Source organism: Asterias amurensis, chromosome 10 (assembly GCF_032118995.1).
Source record: "Asterias amurensis chromosome 10, ASM3211899v1".
Classification (NCBI taxonomy): domain Eukaryota; kingdom Metazoa; phylum Echinodermata; class Asteroidea; order Forcipulatida; family Asteriidae; genus Asterias; species Asterias amurensis.
This window is the reverse complement of record NC_092657.1, coordinates 2,023,152-2,044,345: the sequence shown is the minus strand read 5'-3', so window position 1 is coordinate 2,044,345 and position 21,194 is coordinate 2,023,152. Positions and strand designations below refer to the sequence as shown.

Genomic DNA, 21,194 nt, shown 5'->3' with positions numbered 1-21,194 from the left:
GTTACCGAAAACCAAATATATATCGATACCTCACAATGCAATGCCTCAAAAGATGCAAAACACCAAATTAAACAAGGTTTTCCACCGGTTCTGAATCATTGATATGTTTGTGCACAGGATGCTCCTAAGATCTGTACTAAGAAGCAAACTGCTTCGTTCTAGCCTACAGTATACACGAGTGAAGTGCATGCACTACATGTATGTCAATATGTGTATAAGAGATGTTAAATTTGAATCGGGGATAAAGACACCCATACACCGATGTGTGATAGCACTGTTTACTCGGTATTTGCCCAAGTCTTGTGAACAAATATCACAGGCTTTTTTTTTGGGTGGGATTGGAACCACACCCTTGTGATTCTAGTGCAGTTTCTTGTTCATGTATCTATAGTGTGCTGTGTGTAAGACAAGGTTTAGAAAATCTGAGGAAAGACAAGTTCTCAAAAGAACATAATCTATCTGGCAAGTAGATACACTCATAGTGTTACCGCAAACCAAATTTATATTGAGACCTCACCATGCCTCAAATTATATATAGCTTGCTCTAGTCATCTTGTATATGGGTAAAACCAAAAGTGATATTCTTTACACCGATGCTAATTTCCATCTATTCAATTATTATTATTATTATTATAATTTACCTGATGGTTGACAGATAAGTTGCAATCTCAACGATGGCAGCATTAGTGATGTGGTTGCAATTAGCTAAGACAAGAGTATTCAGTCTCTTACAGTTCCTGACGATCTTTCTTATACACGAATCTCTTATCTAAAAATAGAAATATAAATCTCAACTGTAAACATATTAAATGCTGCCATAAGCCTATTCGGAAATCCAGCTGTGCATGTCTGTTACTGCTGACAAAGCAATTTGTTGCTCTCTAGTGACCATTTGACAATACCCGCTGATATGCGCAGCTGAAACTCCGAATAGGCTTATTGCAAAAGAAGTGGAAATGGCCAACCACACTTTAAAGGCAGTGAACACTATTGGTAATTACTCAAAATATTTATCATCATAAAATCTTTCTTGATTACAAGTAATGGGGAGAGGTTGATGGTATAAAACATAATGAGAAACAGCTCCCTCTGAAGTGACGTAGTTTTCAAGAAAGAAGTTTTTTTCCACAAATTTGATTACGAGACCTCAAGTTTAGAATTTGAGGTCTCGAAATCAAGCATCAGAATCCACACAACTTTGTGTAACAAGGCTGTTTTTTCTTTCATTATTATCTCGCAAATTCGACGACCGATTGAGCTCAAATTTTTACAGGTTTGTTATTTTATGCATATGTTGAGATACACCAACTGTGAAGACTAGTCTTTGACAATTACCAATAGTGTCCACTGTCTTTAAGAGACAGATCGCCTTTGAACAGGGTGATTTTGGACCAAAATAAGTGTGGTTGGAAAGAGGTTTCAAAAGTGGTGAAGTCAAGTAAAACAAAAAACAAGGGCTCTTTTTTGCGTAAATACCATAGGTCTTTTGGTTTTGCCATTGTAAGCAGTTTGCAAACAGCTTTTTCTGATTTCGCTTGTCTAGAAACTTTGTTGATTTATTTTGGCAGTAGGCTCACTACAATTAATTATTATTTTTATAGTTACACTTATTAATAAAATTAATATTTTGTATAATATAGGTTTTCTTTGTCAATTTCGGCAAATGAGCAGCCAAATTTACCACCAATCTATTCTATTTCGCGCAAAATCGAACGGGGTAGTTCGATTTTGTTTTATGGTTAGACAAATGTAATGTTGCGTCATTCGATTTAACAAAATATTCATTCAACTTAACAATTCATCAAAGCACCATTCAAATTCGCAAACGTTCCTTGAGGCGTGTGTGTCACGAAAAAGGATGACAACACGCTAAATTGAACAGAGTGCTAAAGGAATTTGACTTGACTCAAAACGAAAAGGAGAGGCAAAACAGCTTTAATTCGAACGCATGAAAATGAAATTGACTGCTCATTTGCCGAGTTTGACCGAGAAAACCTATAATTACAATTATATAATTCTATACATGTGTATTATTATTATTTCTAATTCTATTATTTTGTTTTTTGTTTTTTCCAGAATTGATCTGCGAGTCAGAGATTCAGAAAGACTTTCAGAAACTAAAGATTTATTAATTACCTGCTTGCAGCCTCTGAGATCTAAATGTTGAAGATTTCTTAGATGTCCGGCTAAGACACTAATGCAGTCATCAGTCACCTGGTAATAGACAAAGACAATCTCATCACTTTAAAGGGAAGGCATAGAGGTTTGAGGTAAGACACCTGGGCCCAATTTCATAGAGCTGCTAAGCACAGAAATTTACATAGCATGAAATATTTTCCTTGATAAAAACAGAATAACCAACCAAATTTGCACGCGATTTTCAGGATTTGCAAACAACAGCGGAATACCAGTAACTAGCAATTTGCAACAATTGGATATTTGGTTGGTAATCCTGTTTTTATCAAGGAAGAAATTTCATGCTAAGCAAATTTTCGTGCTTAGCAGCTCTATGAAATTAGGCCCTGCACGGAGACATCAAAGCTACATGTACAGACAGCAATGTAGGACAGAACCCTATGGATAGCCAACACAGTTTGGGGACATGAAAAATCTAACTAAATAAACTAATTGGAAGTTTGGTAATCACTATTTAAAGACACTGGACACTATTGGTAATTGTCAAAGATCAGTCTTCTCACTTGGTGTATCTCAACATATATGCATAAAATAACAAACCTGTGAAAATTTGAACTCAATTGGTCATCGAAGTTGCGAGAGAATAATGGAAGAAAAAACACCCTTGTCACCCAAAGTTGTGTGCTTTCAGATGCTTGATTTGGGGACGTCGACCATAATCTAATTATGAGTCCTCAAAATCAAATTCGTGGAAAATTACTAATTTCTTGAAAACTACGTTACTTCAGAGGGAGCCGTTTCTCACAATGTTGTACACTATTAACAACTCCCCATTACTCGCTACCAAGTAAATTTTTATGCTAATGTTTATTTTGAGTAACTACCAAAAGTGTCCACTGCCTTTAAGCTTATATAGAAGGTAAATGTATCCCAAAATGCTTTACACTATCAATACACGGATGTAAGCTTCTAACTTAAGATTTTTATTGCTATTATCTTAAAGAGTGATAACAATGTACCACACGTATACCTTCACTTTAACCTTGACAAAGCAGGCCTGTATGCTTTGTTTTTGAAAGGGCAAGGGCACCAAGCCATTTTATTTTTGGTAAAGGGCACCCTATGTGGAAATTGATACTACTGGAGCATTACAAGGCCACCAAGGCATGGAGGCAATTGCCTTCGGTGCCTGCGTGAAGTATCGTGCCTGCAAAGGTCTGTTTCCTTTAAGATTAAGACGAGAAATGATAAGAATGGGGGCATACATGTACGATCTGTCTACTCTACAGGTGTCAAAAACCAATTGTCCCTTAAAGCAATTTATGCACTTAAGCTTCTAGGGTTGTCGGGATTGACTCTCTCATGGCAGAAACATGCATCATCCAGTGGCGTTTACCGGTAACACTTATTCTTAATGCTCGAGGCTAAACAGGTAGTTGGTCTTTTCGGCTTCTCACGTTGCTTAAATTTCCGGGTAAAAGTTCATTTTCAGGTACATGTACGGTGGATGCTCCAACTCAAATGTTCTTAAAATAAAGTTTTGCAATCTATGAACAAGTATTGCATTCCATTAAACATAGTCGTTGCAATGAAAAATATCTTGAATTATTATAATTTGTTTAAAGGGAAAGTACACGTTTGGTAACTACTCAAAACAAATATTAACTTAAAAACTATGGTAACTTGGTAACGATCATTGGAGAACTGTTGATAGTATAAAACATTGTGGGAAATGACTCCCTCTGAAGTAACATAGTTTTTGAGAAAGAGGTAATTTCTCACTAAAATACTAAAAGACTTCTAGCTAGAACATGTAGAAGTCTTTTATTCCTCTCTGAAAGCACACAAATTCGTCAAAAAAGGCTGTTTTTTCTTTCATCATTTTTTTGCAACTTCGATGACCAAGTGAGCCCAAATTTTCACAGGCTTGTTATTTTATACTTATGATGGGATACACCAAGTGAGAACACTGGTCATTGACAATTACTAATAGTGTCCAGTGTCTTTAAACGATAACCAAACCAGTACAGTGCCTTTAAAGGTATTTAGGTAGTTTAAAGGAACACGTTGCCTTGGATCTGACGAGTTGGTCTATAAAAAGCGTTTGTAACCCTTTTTTACAAAATGCATATGGTTGGAAAGATGTTTTAAAAGTAGAATACAATGATTCACACAAGTTTGTCTCGAAATTGCTTGGTTTTCCTTTTACTGTGCGAACTAACACGGTCGGCCATTCATGGGAGTCAAAAATTTGACTCCCATAAATGGCCAACCGTGTTAGTCGAGGCATGTTTGTGTGGATCATTGTATTCTACTTTTACAACATCTTTCTACTCATAATGCATTTTATAAAAAAACGGTTACAAACTCTTTTCAAAGACCAACTCGACCGATCCAAGGCAACGTGTTCCTTTAAGTACTTCAGTTTCAGGAGGTATGTTGGAAGTTTCAACTAAATCTTCTTTGAAATAATTTTTTTTAACTTTGACCGCTCGGCCGCTTATCCACTCAGCCACGATACGTGTAGGCCATCAAAGTACTCGCTAAGATTTTAAATTCTGCAAATTTATTTAAACAAAGAGATGACCATATTTAAATCTGTGCTCCGAGTTCAGGGCCCGTTTTTTTTAATAATCTGAGTAGCGGATATAACTGTACATTTCCTGATCTTAAAATAACAACCGAAGGCACAACAAATCATTTCAGACAGTAGGGTAAGACTATTATCGTTAAAGCCATTGGACAATTTCGGTAAACAGAAGACTATTATCGTTAAGAGAAGGGCTTTGCCCCTGCATTTCTGGCATTGGCTGCCGAGTGCGCCGCCGAACCTTGTAGACCCTTATAAGGTGCTACATAAATCTAGTCTCATAAACCATGATTACTCCAAAACCCATCTTGAAAAGTGTCTCTCTTTGTTCAAGAGCCTTCAAAGGTACTGGACACTATCGGTTATTACTCAAAATAATTGTTAGCATAAAACCATACCTGGTAACAAGCAATGAAGAGCTGTTGCCTCTGAAGTAACGCAGTTTTCAATTTTGAGACCTCAGAATAAGATTTTGAGGTCCCGAAATCAAGCATCTGAAAGCACACAACTTCGTGTGACAAGATTGTTTTTTCTTCCATTATTATCTCACTACTTCGATGACCAATTGAGCTCAAATTTTCACAGTTTTTTTTATGCATATGTTGAGATACACCAAGTGAGAAGACTGGTCATTGACAATTACCAAAGGAGTCCAGTATCTTTAAAGGCACTGTACACGTTTTGGTAATTGTCAATGACCAGTCTTCTCACTTGGTGTATCCAATCATAAGCATAAAATAACAAACCTGTGAAAATTTGGGCTCAATTGGTCATCAAAGTTGCGAGAAAATGATGAAAAGAAAAAACACCCTTGTTGGACGAATTTGTGTGCTTTCAGATAGGAATAAAAGAGTTCTAGCTAGAAGTCTTTTATCATTTTAGTGAGAAATTACTTGTTTTCTCCAAAAACTACATTACTTCAGAGGGAGTCGTTTCCCACCATGTTTTATACTATCAACAGCTCTCCAATACTTGTTACCAATTAATTTTTGATGTTTATATTTGTTTTGAGTAATTACCAAAGGAGTCCAGTACCTTTAAGCACCTTATTGGCGGATAGATGTACATGCATTACAAGCCTACAAGGGCCTTGTCATACGAGGCAACTTTTACAGGCAACTTGGAGGCAACCAACTGCAGTGCTTGCTACATGACCACTTTGGTAGCACCCTTACTCTATGGTAGCACACAAGGAATGTTTTTTACAATTTCTTACGATCCCAAAGAAAAATATGCGAGCATTCAAATGTGAATGCCCTTTCTTCTTTGAGATTGCCTGGAAGTGATTGCCTGTCATGGCGTTAAAGGGAAATTACACGTTTGGTAATTACTCATAACTAATATTAACTTAAAAACTGACTTGGTAACGAGCATTGGAGAGCTGTTGATAGTATAAAACATTGTGGGAAACGACTCCCTCTGAAGTAACGTAGTTTTTAAGAAAGGGGTAATTTCTCACTAAAATAATAAAAGACGTCAAGCTAGAAGTCTTTTATTCTTATCTGAAAGCACACAAATTCGTCCAACAAGGGTGTTTTTTCTTTCATCAACTACTCGCAACTTCGATGACCAATTGAGCCCAAATTTTTACAGGCTTGGTATTTTATGGTTATGATGGGATACACCAAGTGAGAAGACTGGTCTTTGACAATTACCAAACGTGTACCTTCCCTTTAAAGGCAGTGGACACTATTGGTAATTACTTAAAATAATTATTAGCATAAAACCTTTCTTGGTGACGAGTAATGGGGAGAGGTTGATGGTATAAAACATTGTGAGAAACGGCTCCCTCTGAAGTGCCATAGTTTTTGAGAAAGAAGTAATTTTCCACGAATTTGATTTCGAGACCTCAGATTTAGAACTTGAGGTCTTGAAATCAACCATCTAAACACAAACAACTTCGTGTGACAAGGGTGTTTTTTTCTTTCATTATTATCTCGCAACTTCGATGACCGATTGAGCTCAAATTTTCACAGGTTAGTTATTTTATGCATATGTTGAGATACACCCACTGTGGAGGCTAGTCTTTGACAATTACCAATAGTGTCCACTGCCTTTAACACTACTAGTGACTAGACTACATTATCATTGTTTTTTATTTATATTAATGATGTTTATTGCTACCAAAATAGATTACAGGATGAAAAGGAAGTATTATGAAACTCTAATTGATTGTAAAAGACTTACTGTGTACTAACATGACTAATGTCTGAAACGTGCATAGGCCATTACTGGCAGCTGATTACCAGGTGCGGATGTGTATGTGTAATTACTTTTGATGCTTAGTGAATGATGGATTCATCATTGTGGAAAGCAAAGGCTTGTGTTAAAGCCAGGGGACACTATTGGTAATTGTCAAAGACCAGTCTTCTCACTTGGTGTATCTCAACATATGCATAAAGTAACAAACCTGTGAAAATTTGAGCGCGATCGGTCGTCGGAGTTGCGAGATAACTATGAAAGAAAAAACACACTTGTCACACTAAGTTGTGTGCTTTCAGATGCTTGATTTCAAGACCTCAAGTTCTAAACTTGAGGTCTCGAAATCAAATTCGTGGAAAATTACTTCTTTCTCCAAAACTACGTCACTTCAGAGGGAGCCGTTTCTCACAATGTTTTATACTATCAACCTCTCCCCATTACTCTTTACCAAGTAAGGTTTTATGCCAATAATTATTTTGAGTAATTACCAATAGTGTCCACTGCCTTTAAAGCCATTGGACTCTTTCAGTACATAAAAAAAAAGTTCAATAACTTTACAGAAGGTAGTGGTGAAAGACTTCTCTTGTACGTATGTAATATTATTCCATGAAATGCTTTACTTTTTGAGAAAACAGTAAAACAATATCAATGCTCGATAGCGAGAATTACGGATTTATTTTAAACACATGTCATGACACGGCGAAACGCGCGGATACAAGGGTGGGTTTTCCCGTTATTTTCTTCCGACTCCGATGACCGATTGAGCCTACATGTTCACAGGTTTGTTATTTTATATAGAAGTTGTGATACACAAAGTGTGGGCCTTGGACAATACTGTTTACCGACAGGCTTTAAAACAGGTCATGTGAACAGACAAAGGTTTTACATGATAATTATGTTTTTTAATGATATTTTTTTATGATATTTTTGTAAAAGGTCTTGGACATATATGTATATTAAACGAACTGGATACTTGGTAACAAGCAATGGAGAGCTGTTGATAGTATAAAACATTGTGAGAAACGGCTCCCTACGACGTTACGTAGTTTTTGAGAAAGAGGTAAATACTCACTAAAATAATAAAAGACTTCTAGACAGAAGCCTTTTATTCCTATCTGAAAGCACACTATTTTGTACAACAAGGGTGTTTTTTCTTTCATCATTTTCTTGCAACTTCGACAACCAATTGAGTCAAAATTTTCACAGGCTTGTTATTTTATGCATATATGTTGGGATAATTCAAGTGAGAGTACTGGTCTTTGACAATTACCAAACGTGTTCAGTGCCTTTAAACCAATGTAAAGAACTAGCCTGGCAAATAGGCACAGGAAGACTATTCTGAAGAAATCGAGCACCATCAGGCTAGAGACAAGGGTGTTTTTTCTGTCATAATTTTCTTGCAACTTCGAGGACAAATTGAGTCAAAATTTTCACAGGTTTGTTATTTTATGCATATGTTGGGATACACCAAGTGAGAGTACTGGTCTTTGACAATTTAAACCAGTGTAAAGAACTAGCCTGGCAAATATGCACAGGAAGACTATACCGAAGAAATCGAGCACCATCAGGCTAGAGACAAGGGTGTTTTTTCTATAATCATTTTCTTGCAACTTCGAGGACCAATTGGGTCAAAATTTTCACAGGTTTGTTATTTTATGCATATGTTGGGATACACCAAGTGAGAGTACTGAGCCCAATTTCATAGAGCTGCTTAAGCAAAAATTTTGCTTAAGCCCAAAATTTATTGCTTAGTAAAATCAGATTACCGGCCAAGACTCCACTCAATTGTAATGCTAAGTAAACAACAGCTTAATACTAGTCAAAAGCAATGTATATAGCAGGAAATGTTGGCCAGTAACATGTGTAATATAAGGGAGCCATTTTCGTGCTTAAGCAAATTTTTTGCTTAAGCAGCTCTATGAAATTGGCCCCTGGTCTTTGACAATTTAAACCAGTGTAAAGAACTAGCCTGGCAAATATGCACAAGAAGACTATACCGAAGAAATCGAGCACCATCAGACTAGAGACTTACCCTGTAGCATTGTCCGATATTGAGAGTGCGAAGATGTCTGCATTCTTTGCCGATCAATCGTAGAGTCTCAGGTGACAACTGAAGACATCCCAACACTTCAAGGACTTGTAAACTGAGAATGAAACAGTGAAGGTTCTTTTTATTATAAGGAGGTATATATGGCAATCTACTGTAACAATCCAAAACCGTAAAGCAGAGACGTCTACAGTTTGCATACAGCTGAGTGAACCCCAGCCCTAGTTTGAATGTAAAAAGAAAAACAAGATGCATGATATAAGTTTAGCAGCGAAGTTAGCTACTCGTGTGCACAGAGTTAATAATAATAATAATATGAAGCATTTATATAGCGCTCTACGGAGAACAGAGCGCTTTACATGAGACTATGACAACAAAAGAAAAACAAACAAACTAGGATGGGTAAGGAAAAAGAAATGTCTTGAGGAGGCTTTTGAATACAGGCAACGAGATCGCCTCTCTCAGACCCGCAGGGAGCTCATTCCATAGGCGAGGGGCAGCTATGGAGGATGAGCTATCCCCAGCTTTCCGTCTAGTTCTAGGAACGGAAAGCCGGGTCTGATCAGCTGATGAGCGGAGTCGTTGCCTGTATTCATCAGCAGTATTGGAGTTTTGGGAATGAACAAGTTCAACCAGATATGATGGAGATTGGGTGTGGAGGATTTTGTATACATGAGTGAACATTTTGAAGGTTATACGTTCTTTAACAGGGAGCCAATGCAGCGGTGCAATCAGGCCGGCAGAAGGCTGGTCACGACCACACGCAAATAGTAGCCGAGCGGCCTTGTTTTGCAGACGCTCGAGTTCACTGCCTAAACTGTGTGTCAGTTATCCACTTATTGCGGGTCAAATCAATTATATAACTACTCACCTCTTTCCATGTCTAGTGATGACTTTCCTAAGACATTCATCAGAAACTGACTGGCATCCATTCAGACATAAAGATTTCAACCTGCATTCAAACCATATCCAACATTAACTGGTTAAAAGCACATTTTAAAGAACGCTATAAGTAGAGTGTGGGATTGAGTCCCGGCCTTCACACTTTTGTATTTAAGCAAAAAGTGTCTTGCTTAAAACATTAATTGCTTCATACTTCAAATGTGATGTTAATAGACCAGAGGGCCTGGTGACATTTCATGGTAGTGCTGAAATGGCAATTCTTAAGTTCCCCTGGGTCTGGCTGGGGTCATGTGACCTAGAGCCCAGCACATAATAGAGAAGGAATTCGCAGATGCAGATGCACCACAGCACCATGCGAACTGTGACATGGTGCTATGTTAATAATTCAGTCTTACATTATGTTTTAAACATAGCTCTGTATAGACGATTTAGCCTACGTTTACATTCAAACCGCCCTCTGTTGAAAAAACACTGTATACATGGTATACGTCAAAAAAAGGCGCGTAGTCATGGTAAGATTGCATACACTTTCTAGCTGGCTGCCAAAACACAAAGGTTTCGCCCGGCAGTATGCGCAAATCATGTTATAGTTTTCGAGTGCGTCAGAGGTCACATCGGTTACACCTTGTAGAAAACTAATCCTGAGTGCTTTGAGACGCCGTCAAGCATGTATATATTTACAGTTGGTGGTTCTCAAGTTCTCACAGAAAGTTTGTCTTTGAAAGAAACTGAAAGGAAAACGAACTGTTCCGAATGAATAATCAGACCATGGGCCAATTTCATAGAGCTGCCTAAGCAAAAAAACTGCTTAAGCACGAAAATAGCTGGCTTATTTTACACAGGTTACTGGCCAAAATGTCATGCCATACACATTGCTTATGACTAGTATTTAGCTGTTGTTTACTTAGCATAACAATTAAGTGGAGTCTTGGCCGGTAATCTGATTTTACTAAGCAATGAATTTTTTGCTTAAGCAAAATTTTTTGCTTTAGCAGCTATATGAAACTGGCCCCATGAAGTGACTCCATACCTTTTGCAACTGTCTGATATTGCAGCCAGTCCATTATCAGTGACTTGGCACCAGCTAGCGTCTAGGGACGTTAGATATTGACATCTTGATGCGTGTAGGAGTAAAGAGTCACCGGTCAGCTCACCTCCAGTACATCCGCTTACATTCAACTCCTGAAACCCATAGCAGTAAACATAATCAGAATCCAAAATTGGTAAGCATATTCTTCTTCTCACTGTTAAGCCTGGTTCATACTGTCTGCGAATGCGATAAGAACTTTGACACCACAAATTCTCAATGAATACTTTGCAACAGTTAAACTGTGCTCAACTCGTAACATACATTCCCTGCCAAAACATCCCTGTGGTGCAAAAATTTGCTTCATATTTGCATTTGCAGGAAGTATAAATCAGGCTTTACAAAAACAAACCAGCTGAAAAGCAGTGGACACTATTGGTACTCAAAATAACTATTGGCAAAAAACCTTACTTGGTAACGAGTAATGGAGAGTTGTTGATAGTATACAACATTGTGATAAACGGCTACCTCTAAAGAAACGTAGTTTTTGAGAAAGACGTTATTTTCCACGAATTTGATTTTGAGACCTCAGAATTAGATTTTGGGGTCTCAAAATCAAGCATCTGGAAGCACACAACTTCAGGTGACAAGGGTGTTTTTTCTTTCACTATTATCTCGCAACTTCAATGACCAATTGAGCTCAAATTTTCACAGAATAGGTATTTTATGAAAATGCTGAGATGCACCAAGTGAGAAGACTGGTCTTTGACAATAATCTTAAGCCTGGTTCATACTTGCTGTGAATGATAATGCGATACGAACTTTGACACCACAAATTCTCAACGAATACTTCACAACGGTTGAACTGTGCTCAACTCCTGACATACATTCCCTGCCAAAACAGCCATGTGACGCCAAAATTCGCTTCACATTCGTATGAACCAGGCTTTACAGAAACAAACCCACTGAACCATTTCATAGCGATTTTTAAACAAATTCTGAGCTACATTTTCATACTGACTGTCAACAAAGACATGAGGAAATAGACCCTTCCCATGAAATATGTAAGTTGCACATAGTGCTTGCGCTAACGTTTTGGTTGGCAAAATGAGGGAACATCGCGCTGTTTTGTACACGGCTAATGGGTGCGTGACGCAGACGCGATTGCGCGTCTGCTTAGTGCACAACTCTATAGTGTGTGCCAACCAACAGGGTCTGTACGCATGCGTGAATGTAATTAGCATATTTCATGGGAAGGGTCCATTCCAAAACTGTTCTGGGTGTACAAAACAAAATTGTGAATAAAAACAAATTTCATTTTTTTTACCTGAAGGCTGTCCGCACAGCTGCGGAAGAGATTGCGCAATCCATTCTCTGTAACGATGTTACCATGGCATTGAGTGATTGACAGGCTGACAGGATGTCTCTCACCAATCTGGGTCAGCCAGAAGTCTGTTACCTGCCTCTTGTGGAGTCCAATTGTTCTCCCTGTGTTTATAAAAGAGACCAGTTAAAGATACTATGAGTATCACACGCTCTAACGAAAAAAGGTTTAACTTTTACTTTTAATGGTCAGGAACCATGACAAAAATTTAAAACGTTTCTTATAAAACACATAAGAATTGGTCACGTGATATATTGTCGGGATCCCGACAAAAACTAATTTTGAGCACTTTATTTCACTGCTACTAATAATTGGCGAACTTTTTCGAGCAATGGCTCAAATGAAAGCTTGTAACTTTCTCGACCCCCATCAAAATACCTATTGAACTTTAAATCAAAATTTTTTAGTCAAATCGGCAAAAAATCTGACATAGCACCTTTAAGTTCATTCCTAGAAACACCTGCAGAGCATGCAAGAACTTACATGTACATGTACATGTAAATCCTGAATACGGTGCAGACAATAGGTGAGTTTGGAGTGTGATAGACCCAAAAACTGCACAGTTGAGTTTAACATGTTATATACATGTATATTTGGTTTGCGGTAACACCATGTGTGTATCTACTTGCCAGGTAGAGTTAAAAGTTTGTTCTTAGAGAACTGTCTTGCTTTATTCTACTGCCGCGGAGTAGATAATCGGGGTCAGGAGACTTCTCAAACCAAATATACATTGATACCTCACCATGCAATGCCTCAAATCCTATTATTAACTTTGTATTGAGTTTTAAATATATTATTCTACATAATTTTGGGAAAGTGTGGTTGAAACAGACAAAGGGTTTTCAATCTAAGAATAATAATAATGAGTAGATACACACATAGTGTTACCGCAAACCAAATTATACAATAATAATGTCTTTGAGTACAAAACATTGCGCTGCCAGCACCCCAGCAATGGTGCTGCAGCCAAGTCTTGGTCTATCGCTTTATTATTATAAGAACTTATGATTATTATTATTATTATTAAGATCACACCCATATGTTGTATCAAGTTTTTCGTTCTTTTCAGAACTGAGAAGTCTCCCAAACAATCCCAAAAATATATAGCAAGACAGTTCTCTTAAAAAACTCTACTTGGCAAGTAGATACACACATGGTGTTACCGCAAACCAAATATAATATATTGATACCTCAACATGCAATGCCTCAAAACACATAATTAAGCTTGGGTGATATCATGATATTATCGAATATCGCGATATTAATTTGGAAACAATTTCGATATCAGATCGATTTGGTTTTAATGGAAATATCGATATATCGAAATATATCACGATATCGATTAAATATCGCAATATCACGATGTATTTCCTAGCTGAGACATCTTGCACCCCATAGGTTTGGAGTAAAACCAGAAGAATAGGTCATTAGAACACCTCTCTTATGCTATGACTGTCTCTTCTACAACTTTCACTTGGGAGTTTGAAGACTGATGATGTCAAATTTAATTAATCACGATTATATCGAAAATCGCGATATATTATCGGCGATATATCGTGAATAAAATAAATCGATATCGCCCAAGCTTGCACATAACATCTGAATGCCTACTCACACAAAGTATCATCCATGGCAATACAATGAAACCTGGAGCAGCTGACGGCACATTGGATGAGATCAGAGAAGCTCAAATAACTGAAGATATGAAGTAGAATTTCATCTGGTAGAAGCTCCCAGATAGAGAGACCCTCACCACCCCTCGGACTCTGTCAACGAGTAAAGAACAAATTGATGAGTCTTCAAGATAATAATATACACAGCAGTCCCTTTAATGCAGGTTATTAAGTATTGTATCACTTTACAGAACATCTCCTCCCAGTTGTAACAACAGTTCGGTTCATATTTTCAATAAATTTAATTTTGTTATGTGATTCACCAGAATCTGTGTTTTTTATATATATTCAATATATTCAATATTTAATCCTTTATTCATCATGCCCAGAATGAAAATCACTTTTTCGATTTGCACATTAAACATGTTAAATGAGTTATTAAAAATAGCACAAAAATATACATGAACCGTAGAAATTAAAACAGCAACAGTATAATAAAAATAAATAAATAGCTTTAAAATACACTGGAATTAAAATATACATCAAAACAGAAAATAAACCAAGAATGGAAAGGAAAAGGGGATGGAAAAGGAGAGAAGGACGGGGGGGCTGGGAAGACAATACATGGGAACGAGGAAGAGGCCATCTAGGTGACATGGATTGGGAAGTACGAAGCAAGTCATCTAATAAAATTGTTGTTTAAATACCATTTGACATTCGATTAGGTTTTGCTGACGATAGAAAGTAATTAGTTGACTTATAAAGTTTTCTTAACTAATGTTCTAACTGGCCCAGCACAGAATCAGGGAGAGTCGTGAGCTCTGCTTTCTGCTCGTCCAAATATGCCACAATCGGGGGCGTGTGCCTATGGAATTGTTCTCCAACCCCTAAAATGTACAGGGATAAGAGTCAATGCCGAGTGCCGACAAACAACTCTAAAACTGGGATTCAAATCTTCGGGGATACATTGAAATGATGGCATTTCAACCTTTTATCACCCTTCGGAATTCTAGATTCCAAGGAGCTTTTGTGAACAGTATCCTCAGTGCTGGAGATGTAGATCAAAGAGCATGTCTTATTTAATTTGAAGAAAAGTATTTTTTATTACCAGGCATGCCAGGTAGACTCTTAAAAAGACTGAAATCAGACAAAAGACTGAAAAATCTCATCCCTGAATGTACCCGCTTATGAAACGCTCTCCCTACATGTACCTGGCCCAGCACAAAATTGTGTGAAATAAACTTTGGCTATTTTGAGATGTCTGATATACTTTTTTCTTCCTCCATGGATATACATGTACTTACATCACACATGAGCTGGAGAGTTAGAGGAGGGATGTTATGACTTGAAGACGTATTCAACGCTCTGGAAGCTAGACCTTCTGTTAACCAAAAAAAAGATCATCAAAATATATATTCAATCTTTCTGTCTTCACTAAATCAGTCATGACTAGCCCATAAAACAATAAAAGGTAGGGTCATACTGTACACTAGTAAATACTCCAACAATGAATGACAATAAAAACTTACTTGGTGAAAAGCACTGTATAGCTGTTGATAAACTTATTTGAGAAAGGATTCCTAGAGAAAGTCATATGGTTTCTCAGGTTTCTGAGGGTTGGTGTCTGTTTGCAAATGCTGCGGCCAGAGATGCAGTTGGTAATGAGGGATTTGTAAACAAACGCATTGGGTGAAGTATTCAAACAGCTGAACGGGTTGAACAAAGTTTCTTGGACAACTAAAAAAAAAAATTTCTGTTCGTTTGCATTGGTAAGAACATGAACTAAGAAAAAGTTAAAGTTGTTGTGCAGGGTTTTAAGATGTTGTGTTAACAATATCAACAATTACCTTTGAGTTGTGCTGAGTTGACTGCAAGAAACTCCTCCTTCATCATCTCTTGGCTCTGCCCTTCCCTGACGTCTTTTGATTCTCTCGACCTCCAACTTGCTGATTTAGGTCGTGACTTGTGACCTCTGACCCCTGGTTCGATATCGCCCTTAGGCGGGGCTGGTCGGGACTTCGCTGATGCTGGCCTCTTTGTCTGCACCAAGGGGGAGCCAGATGCTGTTACTGAATCAGCCAAGGGTAGCCTTTGGCCGCCGGCCTGTAGACCATCTCCAACTGACCGTCTTGAACCCCATGTCGAGCTGGAAGTCGCCCATCGTCTGTTATACATTGGACTGTCAATCAGTTGCCCCGTTCTGCTCTTGTTGGTCGAAGATTTCGGCCGTGCGACACCCTGGCTGCTCCTCTGCGGCCCAGCACTGCTTGGACGAGGCTTGAGTTGTCTATCGCGGCCATTCTCGTTCAATAGTTTGCTTATGTCTTCTTGGTGTGGAAGGTCGAAGGTCACTTCATGAGCTGCTGGTTGACTATGGTTGGGGTCCATATCAAGGACTTTAGAGCGTCTTCCAGTTTCGTTAGCAGCAAGCCACGCATCAACTCTTGTTGGCAAGTCACCTCCTTTGACCCTTTTACCATCGCCTTGTCCCCCAAGTACATCTTCAACCACACCTGGACTTGCCACTCTTTGGAAGTCTCCACCGCCATCGATGCTCAATCTAGGAACGAAATTGGCAATTTTTCCCATCACAGTGGCCACATTGTCAGCGCCTTTTCTAAGAAGATCTTCATCTTGAACTTGTTGTGACACTTGGATGTCCCACGCACTCCCTGTGGTCATATCAGTCCGGTCAGTATAAGCAGGAGCAGCAGAAAGATCTAGCTTGTCGACAAATTGAAGACCAGAACCTTCTTGGTCTCGTGATTTTCCATCGAGAAAAACAGCTCCACAAACCTGACATGAAGAGCTCATGGTTGTGTTTAAACCATTACACTCTGGGCACGTCTTAACATATTGGTTTTGAACATCATCCAGTTTGGGAGCGTCACCAGCTGGTCCGACCAAGAGTGGTTCAGCAGTCGGTAGACTCTGTGATGTCTTGAAGATATCTTCAACCATCAAGTCATCCTTTTCGAGTCCATCAGTAACCTCTCGACCTCCAACTCTTTCTTTACCAAGAGTCAACTTGTTTGACTCAAATGCACTACTTTCCACTTGTTGAGTTTGACTTTTACGAGGAGAGATCTTTTTCTGATGGTCTCTTCTCCTTTCGTGATGTTCTCTGACCCCATCAACGTGTCGCTCTGGAGTCTTTGGCCGCCTCGGACTTGGATTCCTCACAAGCGCTTCGGAACTATTTTTAGGTTTATGTCGTTTTACTTGAGAACTTTTCCTTTCATTGTTTGGTGGTCTGGGTTTGAATGCACCACTTTTCGTCAATCGATCTGGATCAGAGTCTGTACTCTGCTCAGAGCAAAGAAAGTTACCGATTTCAGTTCCCAAAGGAAGTGGGAGAGGGGCAGAGTTCATTAGTATGTCTTCATTGGTGTTGGTGTCTAAATTGTTCGAGCGGACAGCACGTGTAGAAACAGAACTTGACTTTTCTTTAGTTTTAGAGTGACCTTGCTTGTTTTCCAACTTATCATCACGTAAAGATTTATCCGTTGAAAAGAAATCGTCAATGTTATTGTTGGTGGCGGCTTCTTCTTGCTCACTTTGAGAGTTTAAGGAGCCTGCTTGTCGACTCCTTGACTTCTTTGGCAAAGGCAGTTCAGGGTGGCGCAAACGGTCGGATGCATCAAGGGTACTTTTCAAAATACTTTCTGTCCCGTAGAATTCCTGGTCTCGGGCAGGCTTAACCTCGTTGAACGTAGTCACTTGCTTGAGAGGGGAGAACGGTCTTTCTTGAGGACGGTGAGTGCTTAAACCAAGGTCCTCATCAAGGTCATCCCTAGCTTGGTCAATAATTTCTTCACCAACTTCATCTTCCCAAGTGTCATCAAGCTCAGATGAATCTTGGTGACTTGATGGCTGGGGCAAGTTGCTTTTCACTCTAAGGTCCTCAAACAGCCCCAGGCCCTCCAATTCTCTCGAAGTTATTGCGGGTTGGGAAACCTTTGGTGTGTAATGGTTTTCTGATTTTGAAGACTTTTCCTTTAAAGGACCTTCTGCAGGCTCTGAAAAGCTCACATCATCAAAACCACGGTTATTGGACTCAAGATTATGTTGAGCTCTCGATGAACTTGTCTCCTTCGCTAACTTCTTCTTCTTCTTCAAGTTCTTGCTCAGACTTTGAATGTATTTTCTCAGGATCTCATCTCCTTGCTTAGCTGCTTCCTGTAAAGCCCCGAGGTCAAAGGTCATGTCATTCTCCAGAGATTCTGAAGAGGTATTCCCTTGAGGGGCATCGAGGGTATCCTCACAGCCGTCATTCTTGTCTAAATCTGAGCTATGGAAAGATGGCGACTGATGTTTGGAGACTTTCTTGGAAGTCAAATAAACAGAATCGTTTGATGGAATAACATTGACTATCTCACCTTCTTCAGAAACTTGCTGTTTCCAAGACCTCCTTACATCTTGTTTTAAGCTTGATGGCATGGGAGCGACTATTCTCTCGACTGCTTTCTCACTTGATAATGGTTCTTGTCGGCCAACAGGAGCTGCTGGCTTCATCCTCGGGTCGTGATGCGACAAACCGGCCATGAGTTCGCCATGCATTTCATTCCTCATCTGACGCACCTCCGTCATCTGGTGTAGTATATTCTGCGCGTACACCGCACTGTGGTCATCTGCTGCACTTACCGCTGGCTGCACAATAGCGTCATCCTGGCGATAGATGTACTTCTTTAAGTGTTTCTTTCTTGAATCAAGATGCTCTTTATGAACACTGGAGGACGTCTTATCTCCTGTGTCAAGCTGCTCTGTGAAATCAAGATGATATCTGTAATCAGCTGGATCTTTCAAATCACCTTGATCTCCGAAATCTATGCCATCTCTTGAAAATTCCTGATCAGCGAGATAATCCTTATTTTTTGAGGACGAGTTATCTCTTGAATCATACTGTCTTGAAACAAAATGATCACCAATCAAATCAGTATGAGTTCTTGAATCAACATAATCTCTCATATCAGTAGACGCATCGTCTCTTTTTAAAACTGCTTTTGACTTTCTCGTTATTTCAGCGTTTAAACCCTGTCGATGTGGTTTTTGAAGATGATTTCTGAGTTGAGCCTCATAATCGCTTGAGGCAGTTTCGTAACTGCCTTGAATTGGTGGTTTTGTAGTCGAAAGATGAACTACTTTGTCAACACTTCCGTTTGCTCGAGATCTTGGTTTGTGCGATCGGAAAATCTCTTCAACATTGTTAGATATCTCAAACTCCTCAGAGTTAATCATCTCCAGCATTGATTTTCTTTTTTCCGCAACTTGTTGATAACTGATTCCATTGCTCTCGGGTCTATTACCCTTCCGAGAATTTCGTTTATCTTTTCCATTAGTATCAAGAAAGTAATGCTGTGTTTTCTTGCTTGATTTAGGAATGGCACCAGTCTGGCTGTAAGTTGTGGCTCCATAACTTGAACTGTTCTTGGGTCCATTTCGTTCTGTTTGTCCGTTTGTTTTCAATGGAGAGTCGGTCGTGCTTGGTTTCTCTTTTGAGGGTGGGCTCGGACTTTGGGGATAGTGTTGATCAAAGTAAGCGAGTCGTTTGAGTCGTAGGTCGCTCAGTTGAGGTTTTCTTGCACTCTCCATGACCGAAGAATCACAAGTTACCTACATGTATCAAAATGAAGTAAAGATTATTAAAGGCAGTGGACACTATTGGTAATTACTCAAAATAATTGTTAGCATAAAACATTACTTGTTGAGAAGTAATGGGGAGAGGTTCATGGTATAAAACATTGTGAGAAATGGCTACCTCTAAAGTGACATAGTTTTTGAGAAAGATGTAATTTTCCACAAATTTGATTTTGAGACCTCAAGTTTAGAATTTGAGGTCTCGTAATCAAGCATCTGAAAGCACACAACTTCGTGTGGTGTAGTTACAATGTATCTCGCAACTTTGACGACCAATTGAGTTCAATTTTTTACAGGTTTGTTATTTTATGCATTATGTTGAAATACACCAAGTGAGAAAAATGGTCTTTGACAATTACCAATAGTTTCCAGTGTCTTCAAGTAAAGACGTGATTAGGGTGAAAGCCCAGAAAAATGAAAGTGGGCATTGCCTTCAAATCACTTAGTAGTTTGCTGACATGGAGCTGCTTTTTAGTTAGAAAATAAGTTGTTTATGCACGAAACACCTACACAATATGTACAGTACAATGGGTGGTTCGATGAGCTTCCCTGGGCCTACCACGGTCTGCCCCCGGTATGTTCGAATAGCTTTGACGTCATTCCAGGGGCTTACCCGGGTCAGCCCCAAGTGCCATGCTTGTGGAGTGGGTCACTTTGGGGCAGGCCCTAGGTGCATGACGTCACCACAAGCGAGTGGATGAGTGATCGTTCAATAAGCTCTTGTCAGGGCTCACCCTAGCCTTTAGTCAAGGCGCACGCGGCACACCGGATGGCACGCACATCCCCAAAAATGTAACGCACGAAAAAAGACTATCACCGCGAGCGGCGAAGCCGCGAAGCGCCTTTACCAACTCGTTAAGGGGCCTTATGTTTTTCTTTACATTTGCCAACGATTTTGGTGGGAGAATTGTAATGCATAATGCATTAGCGTGGTGAGTTTGCTGGCCAATAAGAAGCCACAATTACTTGCATGACGTCACAAGAACGTTTGATGCAAATTCGTTACATTTTCTCCCACGAAAATTGTTGGCAAATGTAAAGAAAAACATAAGGCCCCTAAAACGAGTTGGTAAAGGGGCTTCGCGGCTTCGCCGCTCGCGGTGATAGTCTTTTTTCGTGCGTTACATTTTTGGGGGCTGTGCGTGCTATCCGGTGTGCCGCATGCGCCTTGACTAAAGGCTAGGCTCACCCGAGTAAGCACCTTGGGGTCGACACAGGGAAGCTAATCGAACGCACCCATTGTTAATGTTTGTGCAGTGTTGAAATACAACCATAGCATAATTTTCTTTTTCTAGCCTAAGCTAAGTAGGCCTAAGTCAATTTCATAATTTATAAAAATAGCAAATTGTGTTCACTCACTGTCAGACTGTTCAGTGTTCTGTCAAGTTACACAAACATAACAAGTTTCTGTATCACGCCACCACTTTTTCATTCGATATGAATGGTATCCAATTTGGATAACTTTCTTCCGTATGGCGCCACCAGTTTTCACTCATTTTTTTACAAAAAGGGATATCTCATTCTCATGACATTGAGGTAGGCCCTAGGCCTAATAAAATAATAAGATATATATAGGGGGCCTATTATTATTTCGTATCGAATGAAAAAGTGGTGGCGCCATCAATCATATGGAAACTTTTTCCGGACGGGAAAGT

At 39.1% G+C, this 21,194-nt stretch overlaps 1 protein-coding gene across 1 annotated transcript in view; it reads right to left on the bottom strand.

Moving 5' to 3' along the window:
• The window catches only part of LOC139942887 (uncharacterized), a 31,711-nt gene that overhangs the window by 9,830 nt on the left and 687 nt on the right, over nt 1–21,194 (bottom strand). Inside the window, exons 2-10 of the mRNA XM_071939694.1 lie at nt 15,750–19,515; nt 15,207–15,283; nt 13,905–14,055; nt 12,233–12,393; nt 10,909–11,060; nt 9,847–9,927; nt 8,961–9,072; nt 2,137–2,214; nt 642–769 (exon numbers count right to left, since the gene is read on the bottom strand). Of these exons, the coding sequence (XP_071795795.1) occupies nt 642–769; nt 2,137–2,214; nt 8,961–9,072; nt 9,847–9,927; nt 10,909–11,060; nt 12,233–12,393; nt 13,905–14,055; nt 15,207–15,283; nt 15,750–19,494 (4,685 nt within the window). The 5' untranslated portion in view covers nt 19,495–19,515. The remainder of the gene's footprint in view (nt 1–641; nt 770–2,136; nt 2,215–8,960; nt 9,073–9,846; nt 9,928–10,908; nt 11,061–12,232; nt 12,394–13,904; nt 14,056–15,206; nt 15,284–15,749; nt 19,516–21,194) is intronic.